This window comes from Anarhichas minor, unplaced genomic scaffold (genome assembly GCF_050575085.1).
Source record: "Anarhichas minor isolate MPS153535 unplaced genomic scaffold, ASM5057508v1 ptg000035l, whole genome shotgun sequence".
Taxonomy (NCBI): Eukaryota; Metazoa; Chordata; class Actinopteri; order Perciformes; family Anarhichadidae; genus Anarhichas; species Anarhichas minor.
Genome location: NW_027466481.1, coordinates 946,021 through 966,628, shown reverse-complemented (window position 1 = coordinate 966,628; position 20,608 = coordinate 946,021). Strand labels below are relative to the sequence as shown.

The 20,608-nt window shown below is 41.7% G+C and overlaps 2 protein-coding genes and 1 long non-coding RNA gene across 3 annotated transcripts; 1 reads left to right on the top strand and 2 right to left on the bottom strand.

Moving 5' to 3' along the window:
* Positions 1–992: 992 nt before the first annotated feature.
* Positions 993–6,184, bottom strand: LOC142965671 (lysosomal thioesterase PPT2-like). The gene is made up of 8 exons (XM_076106719.1): positions 5,848–6,184; positions 4,980–5,133; positions 3,175–3,270; positions 2,915–3,016; positions 2,706–2,789; positions 2,521–2,605; positions 2,216–2,270; positions 993–2,038 (listed from the first exon to the last, which is right to left on the bottom strand). The coding sequence occupies exons 1-8, from the start codon at positions 5,998–6,000 to the stop codon at positions 1,895–1,897; spliced, it is 873 nt and encodes a 290-aa protein (XP_075962834.1). The 5' UTR covers positions 6,001–6,184; the 3' UTR covers positions 993–1,894.
* Positions 6,185–7,436: 1,252 nt separating this feature from the next.
* On the top strand, positions 7,437–19,812 carry dhx16 (DEAH (Asp-Glu-Ala-His) box polypeptide 16). Its single transcript, XM_076106718.1, has 21 exons — positions 7,437–7,687; positions 8,435–8,637; positions 8,788–9,023; positions 9,153–9,333; positions 9,436–9,492; positions 9,645–9,899; positions 10,010–10,243; positions 10,499–10,690; positions 10,869–10,979; positions 11,239–11,354; positions 11,668–11,878; positions 12,208–12,306; positions 12,790–12,942; positions 13,376–13,516; positions 13,721–13,883; positions 13,983–14,101; positions 14,792–14,859; positions 15,648–15,810; positions 16,443–16,604; positions 18,590–18,763; positions 19,078–19,812. Exons 2-21 carry the CDS (start codon positions 8,440–8,442, stop codon positions 19,204–19,206), a joined length of 3,162 nt encoding a protein of 1,053 aa, XP_075962833.1. The 5' UTR covers positions 7,437–7,687; positions 8,435–8,439; the 3' UTR covers positions 19,207–19,812.
* On the bottom strand, positions 12,059–17,533 carry LOC142965672 (uncharacterized). Its single transcript, XR_012957718.1, has 3 exons — positions 16,041–17,533; positions 13,334–14,916; positions 12,059–12,961 (listed from the first exon to the last, which is right to left on the bottom strand). It is a non-coding gene; the product is annotated as an uncharacterized LOC142965672 (long non-coding RNA).
* Positions 19,813–20,608: the final 796 nt, after the last annotated feature.

Sequence of the window (20,608 nt, the reverse complement as noted above, 5' to 3'; positions counted from 1 at the left end):
GACTGTGTGAATGTGTAAATAAATAGATTTATAATACCGCTTCTTCAATAGAGGACAATAGATCTGACTATAATTACATGGACAAGGACTAACACATATCAATTATGGTAAAAGGGGAATGGAGCAAAAAACAGAAATCCTTTTTATTTGCATAACTATAAAATATGTATATATTTTAAAATAGAATGTATTAATTGGATAAAGTCCCTTTTTTTCTATTACCTCACAATCCATAACTCGAGCGCTATGAATTAGGACATTCAATTTGTTTAATTGATTGATCACACCCCCTATATGCTGCTTTCATCTGTTCATGTGTAAAGGGAAAACTAGTCAACATGTAGGCATACAGTCTACAGTCAGAGCCAGTGAGCATTATCTAGTGCCTGTTTCAGGACATGCTGCACAAACATTTTAACTTTCAACAATGAAACTGGATCATTATAGATCAATCTGAAAGTGTTCAAATAAATCTGAAACAGGGACAGACAATAACAAAAACTACATATCATATAAAATGTCCAGTTTTTATTTAGTTGTTTCTGTTTTAACTCAATCCTGTGGTCAGTTTTGAGGTGCACTTCATGATTGCAGTATGTATATTTAAATGTGCTAATTTGTGTTATTGCAGCAGCTTTACAATAGACTGCAGTCCAATGCAACAACATCGCATACTACAGTGTCAAAAGAGTTGAAACAGCACCTCTGACAATGTCATCATCAATTAAAAATGTGAAGTTTGATAAGGGAATTATGTACATTACAATGAAAGTGGGTTTGTATTCCTGTGGATTTTTTGCTGGTTATAAAGTGTGATTTGTTACAACATATCTCAGATGTGAGAACCGCAAAAAAGCTAATCACGAATTTCTGACAATGCCTTTGGGAAATATTTAATTTTTTGAAAGGAAAAGGTAAAAATAAGACAATAAGTTTGTATGGCGAGGGCAAAAGTTTCATAAAATAAAGAAAATAGACAAATAATTTAGCGATTGGTGTTCCGATAAAAGACTTTAATGCAGATATAAAACCCAAGATTTCAGATATTCTTAAAGGATCAATTAATACAAAGTGACATCAGAAACATCACTCAACAACTCTCCATCCTGCCTAAAAGTTTCAATCTAAAGTGGAGGACAGTTCAGTTTTCCTTCACACTTCAGAGTACCATAGACTTCCACCAGAGGGAAGTGATTGATCAGTCAACGCTCATGTATGGCCACAATGTGTGGCTCATTGGGTCACTTCAGACTGTCCCTTGCAATTTAAGGACCATCTGAGAATGATGGGAATGGACTAAAAAAGACCACAGAGTTTTGGTCAAATATGGAAGCTTTTTTTTGTTGGGGGGGGGGGGGGGGGGGGGGGGGGGGGTTTGGAGGAAAGCAAAAACAAGCAGATACAAAAATTAAATTAAAAGCGGTTTCAAATTCAAAGTCTGACTGTGGATAAACATTTATGCCAACTTTTCTTTAGCTAATTTGTTTTAGTTACATCTGAATACCTGACAAATTCTCATTGGACAAATGGACCCTGTAATTCTGCCTTTTAGTCATAATTTGGCATATTTACTGGAGAAAGGAATATGTGAAATATATCTGCACTCCCAACATTTAAACATTGGTTAAATTAACTCATTAGAATGCATCATAAGGAAAGAATCCACTATAATCTATCAAGGAAACCCACAATATTATGATATGGAAATCTTAATCTTGTCTAATATATCTGTCTAACCTTCATAAAGGGAAGAAGCTTGTAGAAAACTATGTTGCTATTTGAAATAGGATTTTGGTTTGTATGGTTGCTGTCTTGTTTAAAAGTAAAATAAATAAAATGTGTCTATTTCAGTTGAATGATACTTTGCATTGACATCTCTCACACTTGTTTGTTTTCATGTCAGCCACTTCTCTATGCAGCTCGTGAACACGGTGTAGTTCGAGTGCCATTGAACGTGCTTCACTCCGGAGTGAACGCACACCGTCACGTCGCCACGGTCCTCCAGCGCCTTCAGCCCAAACGTGTCGCTCTTGTAAAACTTTCATAGGGAGAGAAGAAGAAAAGGAAGGGTTACTACAAAATAGAAAGAGAGAGAGAGAGAGAGAGAGAGAGAGAGAGATATGTCGGCCGTTCAACAGAGGACCTAAAGTATAAATGAAACTGGGTTTCCAGTCGATACAGAAGTGACACAACAGTATACTAGTTTGCAACTTACCTCCTGTTTCCTCATTTCAACAATTTTTTCATTGCTGTCATAGAATCCAAACTGGCTGTTTAGAAAAGAGGAAACAGTCAGTTCAGGTGAAGTGGTGTCAAAGCCTTTTGCTGCAGTTTTGGCCACAGTAACCACTTCATTGTCCGGCACTAAACCAAGGGTGTCATTTCCACTGTGGATGAGTGGGACGTGTCCTTCTCACATGCATATTTTTCCAGTTTTTGTTGTAGTAGTATAAGACACAGGCACATTAAAATGACAGAGAATCAACAGTGTGTGCTAGAATTATAAAACTTTGATGAAACCTGGACTGCCACGGTGTGATGACGCCATCATCTGGTCCTCCAATCAGCACAAGCTTCTTGATGCGCAGGAAGTTTTCCCTCCATGCTGAGGAGGGGAAATGGAGACATGCATGACTTCACATTTTATACTGTACATCCACAAGTATGCTGCACACAACGGCCACAACACTAATTCATTCCCTTACCTTTCATGTCGATGTGAGGTCTCTCGCCGTTAAGAATCGGCAGAAAGTTGTTGTTTCGCAGGTAGCAGGACCTATGGTGAGGGTCTGTGGAGAAAACATAAATATATATAAATATATATAAATTTGTTGTGGTATCTTTTCGAGGGGGAATGTAATGCCACGGGCAGTTAAAATGGATTATTTTCAGCTTTTCAAATCATCATTCTCACCATTCCAGTAGTCACAGATCGACAGATTATGTCCCATTGTGTTGTAGCAAATACGAAACACTGTCTTCTTTAAGCATGGAAATATCCACAGGTAGTCTGTATCTGTGGAGTGAGGCAGAATTTATAAATGTAGTATCTATTATAAATCAATACTGTTTAAAGTTCTAGTGAATTAACTTGACACTCCTGAAATGTCACAATTCCCTGGAGGATTAATGGCTACACAGACATGCTTAAAATGTGAACTAGAGCTCGCTGACCTCCATACTGCCCGGCCTGTGGTGATGACAGCGAAATGAAGGTGTGCACGTTGTGGTGTGGAGTCACGGAGAGAAGTGCTCGACAAATTAGACCACCTTAGAAAGGAAAGGCCACAACGTCAAGAGAGTTCTGACAAATCAGGACTTAATATACAATCTGATGCGGTGATACTTTGATAATTTAATCCCTCGGTAGAGATGCATCTTGTATGTTAAGAAGATATGACTGTGGTTACAAAGTGGGTGCCTCCCACTGCATGTGTTGCTACGTGTATAGAAATCCCAGAAATAGCATGGCTGGTAAAACATATCAGCACTTTTGGGTGAAAATCTCCTTAAAGCCAAAAGTTGAAAGAAACAACTGTTATTTTTACTTGACCAGCAGTTTTTTCCAAAGATCCGATTTTGTATGATTTTAAATGAATAGGGCCCATTGGAGGAGATGTCTTTGGAATGATATATATACTGTAAATACACTAATGAAAATTTTGAAAAATGAAAACAAGTACACAGCTGTATATTAGACCTGAGGTTAGAAGTTAAATGTTTTCTGACTCTACTTTAGAGTACATAGAAACATATGATGTAAGAACATACTGTAAACTGCAGCGTTGAACTGTGAACTTGGGTGGTTAAAAATGGTATTATCTTGGTATGCTTGAAATGTGGAAGTGAAAGTTGAAGGCCTGTGTTATATCCAACTTTAACGTGTGTGTGTGTGTGTGTGTGTGTGTGTGTGTGTGTGTGTGTGTGTGTTTGTATAATGAGCAGGAGAGACCTAGTGAAAGGCCAATAAGACCGTCAAGGTCATGAAATCAACAGCCTTTCCCTCTGCAACGTATTTATTTTGGACTGTATATTCCTACGTATACTCATGGTGGTTATTTTGTTAAACTGACCTTCAGGAAACAGACACTCTGTCCCCATTCTCCTGTTGTCCTTGCACTCAGCATGTACACATTGTCAATCATCTACGTTTGACTAACATTATTTCACAGTGAGAGTGTGTCTATGACAGACTGAGTGTCGCCTCTCTAACACTCAGTTCATTAGGCTCACCTGGCTCAAACTAGTGGAGTCAGTACAGCAACAACTTCTACCGTCATGAAGGTTTTAATGTTCTGTTTGGGGTGCTGTTGACCTGTACTGCATTATACAGAGGTTTTTTATTATTTTGTCCACTCCATTTTTGTAATTGAGGGTAAGTTAAACCATCAAGAGCGATTGGGGGTTGAAAAGTATCCTTTTAGACTGACAGCCATTCACAACTATTGGTAATATAGAGACTCCAGTTAACTAAACAGAGGACTCAGTTACAATCCTACATTATCAGACTCATGATGTCAGATATATTGTCTCATTTTATTCCACATATTCTTAGTCCTACTCAAAGCCTGATGCCTACATTACCCACAAGGCAACTTGGCGGCCGATAGTCGAGTCAGCGATTCACAGGCATTCAGGTGTGTTGTGGTAGCAGCGGCTAATGTAGCCTCTAGCCTGCAGTGAGGTCTCTTCTGTCTAACTCCACACCCTCAGATTTTTGTTTTCATTTTCAAACTCGTAGTCTTCAGCACAATCTGACCCGCTGACTCGAGTTGTTTTCTGTCACAAAAATAATTGTATCTTTTTTCTTATGAGCTCCTATTTCTTTTTAAAGCTGATGCTTTAGTGATAACTTTTAATGTGTTTAACTCTGCTCTTGCATTCCTAATTGGCCCGAGATAAATACTCAAAGACTTCTTATTACATAAAGAATGTCAGTGTGCACACAGTGTGAGTACTACGTGAGTGGGAGAGAGGACCTTGAGAGAAGCACAGCAGATGGACGCCATCAGGAGCTTTTTGCACGATGGAGTCAAAGGCTTTGCTGAAGTCTTGGACCTGCTTCCATAATGGCCTCAGACTGGCCAGGTCATCATACAAGTCGATCACCGACACCTCGGTCCCTGGATGCACCTGGGAATGACATTTAAAAAAGGAACTGAGAGACAGAAACATAGTAAACAGCGATTAAATCAACTGTCAGCAAACTATCAGCGTGATTACTGATAATGTTATCAGCCAACTCAGCTCCTCCAAAATAAAACGGATCCTGAGGAATAGAAAATGACAGGGGAACAGAAACCATCACCTTGAAACCGCTTGCTGTTTTTCACTTCACTTGAAATCTGACTGCTTTTAGAATATTCTCACCTATTGCAGATCTAAATTCCAAAATAAATTCAATTAATGAAAACTTTGCGATTAAGTGGGAAGTTGACCGCTCGGACAGTCCAAGTGATCAATATTTATCCTCACTGATGAGTATGACATGAAAAAACAACAAGATACTCAATGGTTAATAATACATTTACTCGAGGACAGTTTTGAGGTACTTGTACTCAACTTGAGTTTTATACTTTTACTCCACTTTTACTCCACTTTGTCACTGGCAAATATTATACTATTTCTCCTCTACATTTATTTGATAACTTAGGTCACCTGTACTTTGTAGATTCTGGTTATTAATACACAATATAATCAACTTATGCAATATGATATATTATTATACATTACTATAACCTACCCAGCCCTACCCTTAGGCTACCAGCTGCAACATTAACACATTTAGTAAATCCCAAAGTTAAACACTGTTTGCATATTTGCACGCTATCTTTTCAGACGTCCTACCTTGGTTATGTAAAGAGACATCGTCTTAAACTGTTTTGGTCCATCAAAAATGCCATGCACGATGATGACAGGCCGGTACCCGTCGATGCGAACCCCTGACAGCAGCAGCAGCAGCAGCACCGGTGATCCTCGGAAAATGTGTGGAGTGTTCATGTCTCTGCGCCGGGCAGACTGGAGGACCGAGAGAAGGACCGGAGACAGGATTTCGCCTCGGGGATGATGAGGTCTTAATTAAACAGTCCTGATGAGTAGCCTACTGATGAGTACTTATCGATTTCTTTCAACTTTTGTTTGCACACTTGGAGAGTATGCGCGCGCTTCCGTCCTCATCACTAGTGTGTCGTGTTTTCTTAAATGGTGTCTAAGATCACATCCGCTTTCGATATTCAGTTAGTGCTAACGACTCACCCAGCTAAATGTAAACGAGTATCACTTAGTCATTTAACATTGTATTATACTACTATACTAATAATAATACAGATAATAATAATAATAGCAAAGTAAAATATTTTTACAATAGTACATGATTATGACTATGTAGTAATTACTATAATTAGTATTACTATAATTAGTATTATGATTATTGATATTATTATTTTTAATTAGGCTGCAGTTTACCAATATCTGCAGCACCATTTTTGCCTACATTTACTCAATTGTAAGAGCCATTTTGTTATTGTTTTGTTTTGTAGAACCTCCCACCTCTTGGGAGCAGAGCCGCTGTCATTTAGTCCACAGGTGAATGCAGGGTCACTTGAGTGAGACCTGTTGCTGAAAAGCAGGAGCAAACAGTTTTTGACATTTAATGAATGTAGTTATGATTTATTTTGTCTATGTAGATGAAATGGATTATGACAGAGAAAGTGGTTGTCCTCTGTTTGTGTGAGAAATAAAATGCCTATATTGGAAACTGGACTTTATGGCATGCGTCTAAACAAACAATCAGCAACCGTGGTGACTTTTTTAATAAGCAACGGGGTCACTACAATAGCCTACTCAAGTACAATGTTGAGGTACCTGTAGCCTACTTTACTTTAGTGTTTACATTTTCTTCTACTCCTCTACTCTGAGGCAAATATTGTACTTTTTACTGCACAAAATGTACTTGATAACTTTAGCACGTTTAGCCTTTAATGTACTTACAACAACCCTGCCACAAATAATCTTTACAGTTACTTCCTGTAATTCGCGGCATTATTACGTTACGTTACGTTTTTTTCTCATTTTCCAATACATGGCAAAAAAAATGAAGACAGCTATTTAGTCCTCCAATGCACTTCGTGTCAAATATCTTTCATCGTTAACAAAAAAAACGGTGCTGTGCCAGATAATAGCATATAATAAATGTATACATATTGGGCAGTGGGCACATATTCAAAACGATAAAGCCTCATTTGTATTTTAAATATACAATTTCAATGAACTAATACAAAATGCAAAAACTAATTGTGACATATTTTCGTTATTTAGCCTGTTCACTAGTGTCAACCCTTAAAATGATCAAATACCGCTCTGTTGTTGTTTTTCAATCGGCCGCATGGGGGCAGTAAGCGCGGGAGCTTCTACGTTGACGCAGCATTTTTACATGACGTGTTTCCGCTTCCGACATCAGCGCGCGTTGAGCTAAGTTAGCAAAACATGTGTTGATAATTGTGTTTATGTTGTGTTTTATTTGGGGAAATAAATCTACAAATATATGTTTATACATGGCGATGGAGGGATGTATCGATTAAGTTTCCTGACCGGAAGCTCGTGAGCTACAAGTGAAGCTAACGGTTATTTTGTAGCTGGAGTTAGCGGAGTTAGCTAGCTAACAGCCTGCTACTTCTACCACAACAACGTAAGTTACTTAAGCATTGACATAAATAGTCCTAAAGTACTTAAAAGTAACGTTACTCATAAAGCCAAATGGTCCATTTCAGAATAATTATGTTATTGATGACAATTCTTGATGCTTTCGTGTGTTCAGCACTTTAATGTTGCAGCTGCTACCAGTTGAGCTAATTTTTCATTCAACGCTATTTACTGGGTCGCTTGTGAAATTCAATGACGTTTTATCTATATTTATTTGTTGATTATATGATATATTATTAACCTGTACCTACAAACACTTAAGTTATTAAATACATGTAGTGGAGTAAAGGTATTCTGCTATAACGTCTACTTTTATGATGCCTATAATAGGTTTTCTGATGGTGTTGGTTCAATTATATTTATTAGCATTTAGTTAGTGATGTGTTGTACTGGACTGCATTGTAATGGGAGGTGTTTCTAATATCCCACCAACCTCCTGTATGTAAATTGGAAGGACATAATATAGTCCAGTACCACCGACTGGTACTATACACTGTTTGCATAGGGTTGTTGTGGTACATGTAGTGCAAGAGTGCAACTGTTAGTGTACTCAGTCTATTATATATTTATATACGGTCTAAGTAATGCAATGTACGGGCATTAGACCCTTGCTGGGTTGTTTATTTCGGACTGGGAACAGGTTATGGTTGCCGGCTTTGGTGTAGCCGGCAGCTTCTTACACCTTCACCTGGATTGTGGATAACCATGTTTTTGTGTTGTGCTCCCTCATCAGGCACCATGGCAAATCTAGAGCAGTGGGTGAATGACCGTCTCCATGACATCCTCGGGTTGAGTGACAGATATGTGTCTCAATTCATGATCGGCACTGCGCGGAAAGCCTCGAGTTCTCAAGACTTTGTGGATCGTCTCGAGCAGACTGGCACGATTGACATCGAACCGAGTGTGGTTGCGTTCGCGCAAGAGCTCTTCGACAAGGTATATTCTATCGTCATTTCTTTATTTATTTATTTATAAATATGAATTTTAAAATCATTAAACAGTACGGTAGTTGCTTGCATTTTCAGTACGGCACGTTATGGTGTGAATTAAACCTCTAACAATCTTTTACCGCTGCACGTGTTACAGATTCCTCGCAAGCAGGTTGTTGAGAAACCTGCCCGGGCGATGGAACGGGAAGCCATTGAAATGGACAAGAGGAATCGGACTTACACGTTACTGGAGGACAGCGACAGTGATGTAGAAGCTGTGAAGGAAACGGAGAAAGGGAAGAAGAAAAAGGACAAAGACAGAGGAAACAGGAGGAAGCACATCAGAAAGAAGAAAGAGAGCGCGTCGTCTAGTGAGGACGAAGCACCTATAAGGTAATCCAGATATTTTATGCTGATTTTATTTTGCCTGTTTATTTTGCCTTTTAAGCTAATATAAAATTAAATCGAATCTAAATGTTGTACAGAAGCCGCAGTTTGATGCATTTTCTTTTCCAATATCAGGGGCAATTCAGGCCAAGGGGACGCCAATTCTCCCAAGAAAGAAGAAGAAGAAGAGGAAGAGTGGGAGAAGGAGGAGAGAGAGCGACAGCAGGACATCGAAGAGAGAGATGCGTTTGCTGAGCGAGTGAAGCTGAAAGACAAAGACAAGACCCGTAACATAACAGAGAGGACGGACAAAAAGGTAGGAGAAGTGGGAATTACAATACAGCTCATGCATCTTTTTCAAAGATGACCCACAATGCCATGCAGGTAAACACCTTCGTTGTGTTATTTTTCTCTCCAGGCTTATGAGGAAGCTCAGAAGAGGCTGAAGATGGCTGAAGACGACCAGAAGAACATGGTAGACCAGTTTCTACTTCATCTTCGTATTTTGTCGCAATCACGTGAATACTTCTTAATTGCTGCTCTCCTGGGAGTTAGAATATGATGTTACCAGAGTTCAAACTGTGTACTGAAGTTTCTGATCCTTTGTTTTCCTCTTTCCTTCTGTAGTTGCCGGAGTTGAGGAAGCGCTCTCGCTGGGATTATCTAAAGAAGAGAGAGTCAGAGAAGATGGAGGACCTGGAGGCAGAGATCAATGACGACGAGTACCTTTTCCATACAGAGGAGCTGACAGAGAGGGAGCAAAAGGAGTTGGACTACAAACGCACCCTGCGGGACCTGGCTAAAGATTACAAAAAGGCCGGTGCCAAGGAACATGAGGAGAGGAAGAACAGATACTACATGCCAGAAGAGAAGAGAAACAAGGTAGGGGCGAGGGATGTCACATACTGACACAACGTGCAGAAACAGTCACCCACTCAAGTGTGCATTGGTTCCATTGTTCACCTCGTTCCCTCCCTCTCCCCGCTGACCAGGAGGTGCCCCAGAGGGACCTGGAGCTGGAGGAAAGTCCCATGGAGCTGGGAGGAGAGCAAGGCCGCTGGGAGGAGGAGAGGCTGAAGACGGCCTCCCTCAGCTTCGGCGCCAAGAGGGAGCGAGAGCAAGGGATGAGGCAGGAGCAGGATAGGTACCAGCTGATCCTGGAGGAGGAGGAGATGATCGAATTTGTCAGCACTGCCATGACCATGAAGGGAACTAGGACGGAGCAGGTGGGGTTCATTTGGTAGCGTCTGAGTCGTTTGAGTTGCATTGTGGGAAGTGCGTGGTGTTACACTATTGTGCCGGACCAAAGGCAGCTCCGTTATCATGTAAACACTGCAGGAGTTGCTACACTCTCATTCTAGTTCTCTCAGTCTCAGTGTGGTCCACACGGGAGCTGTTGCTGAGTCAAGGGCGACACCTAGTGGTAAAATTCGGTATGTCGGTCCAAAGTGAACCCGTTCTTCTGACCCTGCTGTGTTCAGGATCAGGAGGCCCTGGCTCTGTCCCAGGCAGAGCTGAAGAAACAGTCCATGCAGGAGGTCCGTCGCAGCCTGCCCATCTTCCCCTACAGAGAGGACCTGCTAGCTGCCATCAGCGAGCACCAGATTCTCATCATTGAGGGGGAGACGGGCTCCGGAAAGACCACTCAGATTCCTCAGTACCTCCTGGAAGACGTGAGTGCAGAATCTAACAATAACAACATTAATATATACTGGCATTATAGATGACCAGCATACATAACTACAGTTCACTGAAATACTACAAGTCAGCATTACTGCATACTAATGAGGAAAAGTACAGATTAAAAAGTCAGTTATGATTCCACCCATCAACTTATTGTTTCTCTCTCAGGGCTACACAAACGGAAGCATGAAGATCGGATGTACACAGCCTCGCAGAGTGGCAGCCATGTCAGTTGCGTCCAGAGTGGCACAGGAAATGAGCGTCAAGCTCGGGAATGAGGTGAGCTAGGAACATAATCACGCCGATCCCATTTCTCTGTCACACACTTCAATAATAGTTTAATATTTATTCTAGATGGGTCAAACGGATGCAATGTTAGATCTGTACAGCAATGGTTTATGGTGTATGACACCATAAATCACATATTTGTGAACTGCTGTCTAATATTTCTATTTTCTCGCATGCTTTATTTATGTCAGAGTATTGTTGACTGTTTCCTGAATCAATGTTTTCACATTTCCTTCACTGCTTCATGCAGGTGGGTTACAGTATTCGTTTTGAGGACTGCACGTCAGAGAGAACAGTGCTCAAGTACATGACGGACGGCATGCTGCTCCGAGAGTTTCTCACCGAGCCCGACCTGGCCAGCTACAGGTAATGAATCATTCATCACTGTTCAGAAAATATTACTCATCACACGTTGCAAATTCAACTTTCAGTTTGGGACAAGTGTCTCTGAATCATCGGGCACTGTATTTACTTTATTATCTCTAACCTTCCACTGCTTGATTTCGACAAGTTTTTTTCTGCCCATAAACTTCCCACAGTTCCTCTCTGTCGTTTCTCACATTTCTAGTGATTATGTCCGTGCATGTTTTATTGAACACCTGTCGGTATCACTGTACGGGTCGTGCTCAATCCTGCCCTCTCCTCACAATTTCTGTCTCTCTCTCTCTCTTCCCCAAAGTGTGGTCCTCATAGATGAAGCCCATGAGCGAACGCTGCACACAGACATCCTGTTTGGTCTGATTAAGGACATCGCCAGGTTCAGGTCAGACCTGAAGGTGCTGGTGGCCAGCGCCACTCTGGACACCGAGCGCTTCTCCCGCTTCTTTGACGACGCGCCCGTCTTCAGGATCCCCGGCAGGAGGTTCCCCGTCGATATCTTCTACACTAAAGTAGGAACTAGCATATTCTTTCAATGCTTAATATCGTAGTTATTTCATTTCTTTTTAAATATTTGGTGATTAATTGCTGTTAGATGGAAAAGAAATGGGGATATAAAAACACTGAATGAAAAATAGCCTTCTTTTTTTCCTGGCTAAAACATTATTCCTAAACAATTTCTTTTGTTTTCTCACTCATTTATACACATTTGTACATTTGAAGAACATTTTGAAGAGAAATAAAGACCAAATGTTTCTCAGTCAGTTGGTCAAATGAGTCCAGACAATGACTGCTCCCAAAAACCAAACTGTCCTGTTGATCTCTATGTTGTGTTCTCAAGGCTCCAGAGGCAGACTACCTGGAAGCCTGCGTGGTGTCGGTGCTACAGATCCACGTCACACAGCCTATCGGAGACGTCCTGGTCTTCCTCACTGGACAGGTATAGTTTATATATCGAGCGTGGGCTTCTTCAAGAGTCTGGGCAAGTGATTCAAAGTTTTGGACCCGGTTATAATGGGAGATTGGTGGTCTCCTCCTCCTTATGTTGGGTGCATTTTCTGCATGTTGATTTTGAACAAAATAATTTCCCTCACAATTGCTTAGCTTAAAGAAAACCTTTTTTCCCCGTTTTTTCTGTTCTTACCTCGGGGACCAACATCTGTAGAATATTGTGAGGGTGCAGGCCATATTGATTTTTACACATGTATGTTAGCAGATGAGCTAAAGTCTCCTCTAATAATGCTCATAATCAGTTATTACTTCATGAGTTCTTTGTGACGCCAGAGAACATAAACACATCAGTGTCGGTAAAGAATGAAAAGATCTACAAGTGTGGGAGGAAGGGATGTTGCTCCGAAGGGTAGATTCTTCTTATTTTTCTTTGTGTGTCGGTCGACTCTTAAACCTCTTGTGCTTGTTGTAGGAGGAGATCGAAACGTGCTGCGAGCTGCTCCAGGAGCGATGCAGGCGGCTCGGCTCTAAGATAGCAGAGCTGCTGGTCCTTCCCATCTACGCCAACCTGCCGTCGGACATGCAGGCGAAGATCTTCAACCCCACTCCGCTGGGAGCCCGTAAGGTGAGACGATGTCCCCTTCCTGTGCAGAATACGTGGGGGACTGTTATTGTTTCCTAATACAATGACTCCTCTGGATGTGATAGGTCACTGCAGGATTAATATTTCACCGTGGCAGATAAAATGCTCAGTAGACTTTGACAACAAGTTTGTTTCTTTGAGACCTAAATGAAGACAATAGCTCTCTGCTATCTGTTTTCTGTATCGGTTGTGTCATAAATCAGATTAAATGTCTGCTGTTATTCACCACTAGAGGCTGCTGTAGTACAAAGACTTGATTTTGTATGGAGACAGATTAAAGTCTTGTCTTGATGTTTTCATCACGTCTTTCTTCCCGTTGTTACACAGCTGGATTTAATCTTCCTTCTAGTTTGTTTGAGCGTCGCTTACTCACTTTATCTCGCGGCACTGTGTGTTCTCTCCCTGTCAATCAAAGGTGGTGGTGGCTACCAACATAGCAGAAACCTCGCTGACCATAGATGGCATCATCTACGTCATTGACCCAGGCTTCTGCAAACAGAAGAGCTACAACGCTCGCACCGGCATGGAGTCACTCATCGTTACGCCCTGCTCACGGGTAACTGCTCTCTGTTCTTGTTACAGCGGGGAGGTGTCGTGTAGTGAACGCACATGTTTTCATTCTCTCAGGCTACAAGTTGTGATATTGTGTATGAGGACTTAAGTCCAAGTGTTGCGTTTCCTGTCTGCATTGTCCGCCTCTGTATTGGTTTCTAAATGTTTTGTCACCTCCTTCTGTTTTTTTTTTCTATTTCTCTCTCAGGCTTCGGCCAACCAGAGGGCAGGCCGTGCAGGCAGAGTGGCTGCTGGGAAATGTTTCAGGCTTTACACAGCCTGGGCCTTTAAACACGAGATGGAGGAATCGACGGTGCCCGAGATTCAGAGGACCAACTTGGGGAATGTAGTCCTGCTGCTGAAGAGTTTAGGTGAGGAGCGGAGGGGCTCATATAATGACTAATAAGATGATGGCGTGGTGTTATTTGGTGGCTGTGGGTGTCTAATAAGCTAATACTTTTTGCTTGTAGGCATCAATGACCTCATTCACTTTGACTTCATGGACCCGCCTCCTCATGAGACTCTGGTGTTAGCGCTGGAGCAGCTCTACGCCCTGGGAGCGCTCAACCACCTGGGAGAGCTCACCAAGGTACAAACCCAGGGCCTGCACTCATTATCAGCTATAGCTGACATCTTTATAATAACTGTGTAGCAAATGGAAATGTGAAAACAATGGGAAAGGGGTGGAATTGTGAATTGGGTCGCAATGGTTTGTCATGATTGAAAAGTGGGTCCCCAGACAAAAAACTGGTATAGACCTCCAACAATCATTCAAGTTCCCACAATTATTGTCCTAATAACCAGTTACAACAAGCAGCGTGTTAATTGTTCCCCCCCCCACTCCATCCTGTTGATCCAGTCAAATCAACAGGATCATAAGCAAACAGAACGAACATATTTTACATTCTGAACGTCACAGAAAACATACTATATTCTTTGCTTTGGCACGTATAATCCATGTCCATCGTCACAATGTTCGTCTGTGTGTTTGCGTGGCGTTCTGTACATACCCGAGGCTACTGATGCTGTTTCCTGGCAGCATTGAAGAGTCGCTTCCTTGTCGAAAAGTGCTGATGCATGAGATGACTCACTCACTACTTCAAGCATTAATCTCCACTCTCGTCTTGTTTATCAGTGATTATCAAGGATGTGGGGATGTTTTTCAGGGAGTGTGTCTGACATTGCATCATTGGTGACTGCCATAGTGCCGGTTATTGTTTATTTAATGAATGACGAGTCAAATGTCTTCAACTGTTTGCTCTTGTTTGTCGGGGTTCAGCTGGGTCGCAGGATGGCTGAGCTCCCGGTGGACCCCATGCTGAGCAAGATGGTCCTGGCCTCTGAACAGTAAGTCTCCAGTCTGATAAAGTCTTCAGTCTATGTTCATTTGACAGGATGCATGACCTGTATGAAGTATAAGATGCATTCAATCAATTACAGACATTGGTTTTCCTACATGTACCAAACTCCTCCAGGCTTTGTGCTCACACTTTTTCAATAAGGTTTGTGTTGACAGGTTATAGATGAGGATGTATATAAACGATAACAGACAAGTCAAAATAATATTTAAATGATATAAAGAGCAAAATCTGACTTATATTTGTTGTAAATATGGGTTTGAGGATCAATTCTTCACGCAGGAGAATATTCATAATGTATCTCTAAGGGAGGAATTGATTCATAAGGTTAAATGTGACATGAGATCTGGAGTAAACCAAAGCTGCGTACTTATTGTGAAATAGACAATGAGCTCAGATTTGGCCTGGTATACTTCCTCTTTATTTTGACACAGTTCTGTGCTTTTGAAGACGGAAGTTGAACTCGTCCAGTGTGTGTGAGCTGCATGCATTAATGACATTAGTGTGATTTAATTTTTTACTGCCCTTTGTATTGTTAACTTTGTGACATGTTTGTTGAATGATAAAAAGGAAACTAGTAAGTTGCTGAATAAGGATGACGCACGCACATAAAGAAAATGCTGACTCTTGGCCTGAGAGAAATTCCCAATTTATTGAGTGGATGCCGTTTAGGGAGATTGTATAAGTAAGGGGTGGAGATTACTGTTTCTCTACCTTCTCTTTATTCCTCTCTGCATGTTTTATATACTTCTGTTTATATTTTCCTTCCCTTTCAAGGTACAAGTGTTCAGAGGAAGTGTTGACGATAGCCGCCATGCTGTCAGTAAACAACTCTATTTTCTACCGGCCCAAAGACAAAGTGGTTCACGCCGACAACGCCAGAATGAACTTTGTGGTGCCGGGAGGAGACCACCTGGTGCTGCTCAACGTCTACACACAGGTACCAGCTGCTAACAGCAGTTAGAGCTAAATAACACTTACCAATCTAATGCGATCCAATCAACCTGCAATAAATCCTGTCTGTATAAAGCTTATAATGCATAACTGTCAGTGAGGTTTTCTTTCAGCTCTACATAAATCTTAGTGTTGCTATTTATTGAGCACTAGGAATTGCGTTAGTGCTCATGATTTGTGTCTAAAAGCAACTGTTACAGTTTACAGTTATCAAACCTTTTTGGCTTTCATGACAATCCATCCAATAGTTATCGGGACATTTCCCTCAAAACCTGCTGGTGGCGCGAGAGGAAAAGTCCCGGGATCACCAAAGTCATTAGGATTCATCCTCAGGGGAACATGAATGTGTGTACAAAATCTCAATCCATCCAATAGTTGTTGAGATATTTCAGTCTGGACTAAAGTGGTTGACCTGCCATCCTGAGCATGGCTGAAACAGAGATTAGAGAAAAGACAACGCACAACTTTTTATGTAGCAGAACTATGTTTTTCTGCTTTGTCTCCAGTTATAAATCGCGATCCCTCAGATTTATCCTGCAACCCCTTGTGGGAACCACTGTTTTAGTCCAGAGCGCAGGTGTTATGCTAACAGCCGCTCATGGTGTCTTTGTCCCGCAGTGGTTGGAGAGCGGCTACTCCACGCAGTGGTGCTACGAGAACTTCATCCAGTTCCGCTCCATGAGAAGAGCCCGGGATGTCAGGGACCAGCTGGAGGGTCTGATGGATCGCATTGAGGTGGAGGTGGTGAGCTCCCAGGGAGACAGCTTGCCCATTCGCAAGGTCAGTGAGACGGAGAAAGGCCCTCTTGAGTTTTACCACAGCTCCCTGACAAAAACATGGAACCTTGATTGATGAGTCTTTGTGAACATGGCTGCTCGTTGGTTTGATCACGTCAGATTGAATGTTATGCAGGCAGAGGTGAGTTGGGCTGTAACTGTCAAAGGGAGGAAGTTGTAACTACGACAATGGTGAAAAGCAGATATAAAAGCACTGAAGAGTTCAACCTGTGGCACGCAAGAGCGACTCAAAAACATGGTGAAGATGGTGCCTCGAACACCGGTTGTCAATATTTGCTCCTTTTTTTGTTGTTGACTCCACCTCAGGCTTTAACACATGGCTCAATGAGTGACAAGAGTTTGAAACCTGACCCAGTGAGGGACCCGACTAATAATGCACGGAAGACCGCAAGCTGTTTGCGTTAGCTTTAACCGTCAGCATGATCATACTTTGGAATATCCTGTTGTACCCTCAAGTTGAATTTAATCCTGTATGTCTCCATAAGGAGGTGAAAGGTCACCCTCAGATACAGCAAGTTTTAGCTCAACAACACTAAGCGGGTGGATGCTTCCTGGCACAAGAGAGTTTTATCAAGATAATAATAATAATAATATATCAATTTTCAAAATACCCAAAGACGCTTTACAAGGCAGAGACAAACAGAACAAACAAACAAACAGAAAAAGATACTGAGGTTTAAAAAAAAATGATCTCGTTCTTCAAATTAAAAGTACAACGAACAGTCAGCGAACAGAGGCTGTGTGATCAGCCTTCTCATATCAGGGTCCGTGTGTTGTGAACGCACCCCTAAACCACTTGAGATAAGAAAGGGCGTTTGTTTTAATAGTCGGGTTACACCTTCTTTCATCACATGCTGCCTTTGCCTGTGTCGAATGTCCTGCAGCCAAATAGGCAAAAGCAATCCTGTAACTTATTTTGTTGTATTAAAATAAAGGTTAATACATAATTAAACAAATATAGAGCTAATATCTAAGGGGGAAAAAAGGGTATTGTTGTTAATATTTCTTTCTTTTATGAGACTTTAAACATTTATTAGTCTTTGAGTTTTATCCATAAAGTGGCTTTAGTAGCATCGTGTGTGTTCCTTGTTGTAAGCATGGAGGCGTCGCTGACGTCTCCATGCTTACATGCAAACACAACGAAAGTGAGTGAGTCGTTTAAAAATGTTTTCTGTATTTTAAGGCGAAATGACAAATGTAGATTTGCTTTTCCCACCTGCACGACTAGTGCACGACAGATGTTGTCAGTCAGCCGGTTTTCATTTTCACGCTGTCCCTTTTAAGCATTAGTTTCTTGAACGCACCCAACATCACCTGGCCTAGATTCCAGCAGGTGTGAACAGTTTGTGTGCATCTGTGAAAACACGGTTGGAGAAGCAGGTCTGACAGCTGGACTTGGATCAGCGGCTCTGTGCTGTGTTCATTTTTTAAGGGAAAGTCCTGATGAAGTAAAAGTAATAATCATCAAAGCTCTTACTGCTGAACTGAAAACAAAAACTATCTAACTTAAGTTAGTTGTTGAAGTTTCTAGAATGTGCCTCTAGCATCCAGAATGATGCGACACGTTTGAGTGATTCAGCATTTACTTGTCACACCCGTTAAGTGAACGGTGTGACGACTGAAGTCAGATAAAAATACTATTGTTGCTGTCCAATGAAAACCATGTAGCTTTTTTGGGTGGAGAAAATCATCCTACTTCTCAAGCAATGTATTAAAAACCCAATAGCTTAGTTTGAAAACAAATGCGTTGTTACAAAGCTGAAAATGCTTTTTTTTCTTTGCTCTTGAGAGACATGGTTTTCACAGGACAGCGACAATATGCGGTACTTAATAGACTGACAACAAGCAAGTCACAGCATGTTATCCTTTGTGCGATTCCTCTTTGATTGTTAAACAAGTTATACCTCAAAACTCAGCCCCTGACTTTACGATCTATTTTAATAAACCCCTCTCTTGTCCCTCTCCCAGGCGGTGACGGCGGGATATTTCTACCACACGGCGCGACTGAGCAAAGGCGGCTACAAGACAGTGAAGCACCAGCAGACGGTCTACGTGCACCCCAACAGCTGTCTGTTCGAGGAGCAGCCGCGCTGGATCATCTACCACGAGCTGGTCTTCACCACCAAGGAGTTCATGAGACAGGTCTGACGTCGTACTGTTTGCTTTTAAATACTCGCCAAAAATCTCCCGCAAATATTTGCAGAGTTTGGAGAGAATAGGTAGCAGTCTGCTTTTCATAAGCTTGTCGGCTGATGTGGAAGACAAACATGAAACACAGAAAGAGCTGTTGTTTAAAATGTAAATAACATGGTGACACAGAAAGCTTCCACGGAATAGTGTGTTGTGGGTATGACACAGCACATTAAAGAGGAAGTGTTCCTGGACAATAGTTAACTGCCTCTTTATATCCCCACACATCGATTAATCTCTCTCTATCCCTCTCCCTCTGCACACAGGTGATTGAGATAGACAGCGGCTGGCTGCTTGAAGTGGCTCCTCACTACTACAAGAGCAAAGAGCTGGAGGACAGCAGCAGCAAGAAGATGCCCCGCAAGCAGGGCAAAGCTAAGGAGGAGCTGGGCTAAAGAGAGGGCCGAGGCAGGGGGGACAGATGGTGAAGATAAACAGTGCAGGGGGCACACTCCTTGCCCCTCTCAGGGCAGGGTAAAAGTAAATACAATGACTTTGATTTTTATAAAAATAAAGAAGAAAAGTGTGGAATTGTGGTTGCAGCTACATTTGTCTTCAGTTGTAGCTTGAGATGGCATTTTGGACCACATTTTGGCCATGTGGAGCAGAGGGACGGGTCCAGTGGGAAGTGAGTGACAAAGTCACTCACTGGGTTAATCATAAACCGGCTGTGTCAGCTGGGCCACAACAAGGAAACATGAATGCACTTGGATCTGAGTTTCCTGATCTGAGACTGCAGCGGCGCCGACTCTCTGGGTGGGTCCCACAGCTCATTGAAGAACGAGACGATAGCTTTGTTTTCCAGGTGCTTTTCAATGACCACCAAGCTCTTTGTTGAGTCCAATTGTGTATTTGTGAAACCAGCACACTGTTAAAGTGTGCAAATTACAGGGGAAGCTGAAAAGACTAATTTCTAAATAACGAGTTTCACTCTCGTGTGAGGCTCCGTAACGTGTTCATTTTCATTTTTTTTTCTACAGCAATAAAGTTTTTACAACCACTTTGTTTTGTGACCTGGTTTGCTGGTTTGACCTGGTCTTATTATTTACTACCTTTCAACTCAGGTTTCTTTGTTGTTATAATTGCACCAGGAAGTTTACTACAGTTGTATTTAGGCGCAGCATTTGAAGAGGCTCCTGTCGTCCTCTTGTCATGCTGCTTGTGCAACAAAAGGACTGTGTTTTTGAGAGAAGTTTTACAAAACCAATATCAAAGCATCCAAAGATACAGATGTGACCTCTTTAACTCATTTTTAACTATTTAAAAAACAACAAAAAACTTTTTTTTTTTTTGCTAATTGTCAACTTGTAAGCCAATGCAAAATATGAGCTGTTTGACAAAGCAAACAACTTCTTATGCTGTTAATATTCAAATCAGTTCTGGCCCTAACATGCATTCAATTAAGTCTGGTTTTGATGGAAAGGGTGGAACTGGGACTGTGCTGCGATGACAGTCTAACTTACACTGCTGGTCTTGTTTGGGAGGTAAACCCACAAAGTGTAAAGAGAGCGGTGCAGCTATGACAGGTATGAGGCGCTCGTACCTGTAGTGTTGATGGCACTGGAGAATGCAGCGACAGTGGAATTTCCCCAACAGTCACTGCTGCTGTTCTTGATTCATATCGCACAAAGTCGCATAGAGTAAAACTCTTATGTGCTATCATGTGGCGCTCCACGCCACTAATATCTGACATTAAACAGCTATACGAGTTTGATTCTCAAATGTAATCAACCAATAAGAGCATGCAGCTGTAGTCACACAGAGCTGCCTCTAATGATGTGTATTCTGCTACGTGTG

What these genes read in the sequence shown, in the direction of transcription:
- LOC142965671 (XM_076106719.1), bottom strand. Translation starts at nt 6,000, where the DNA reads ATGAACACTCCACACATTTTCCGAGGATCACCGGTGCTGCTGCTGCTG. An exon ending in TGTCTCTTTACATAACCAAG is followed by an intron (nt 5,134 to 5,847) that starts GTAGGACGTCTG and finishes TGTCATTCCCAG; the next exon opens with GTGCATCCAGGGACCGAGGT. An exon ending in ATCACACCGTGGCAGTCCAG is followed by an intron (nt 2,271 to 2,520) that starts GTTTCATCAAAG and finishes TTTTCTAAACAG; the next exon opens with CCAGTTTGGATTCTATGACA.
- dhx16 (XM_076106718.1), top strand. Translation starts at nt 8,440, where the DNA reads ATGGCAAATCTAGAGCAGTGGGTGAATGACCGTCTCCATGACATCCTC. An exon ending in CTCAGTACCTCCTGGAAGAC is followed by an intron (nt 10,691 to 10,868) that starts GTGAGTGCAGAA and finishes TTTCTCTCTCAG; the next exon opens with GGCTACACAAACGGAAGCAT. An exon ending in CCTGCTGCTGAAGAGTTTAG is followed by an intron (nt 13,884 to 13,982) that starts GTGAGGAGCGGA and finishes TTTTGCTTGTAG; the next exon opens with GCATCAATGACCTCATTCAC.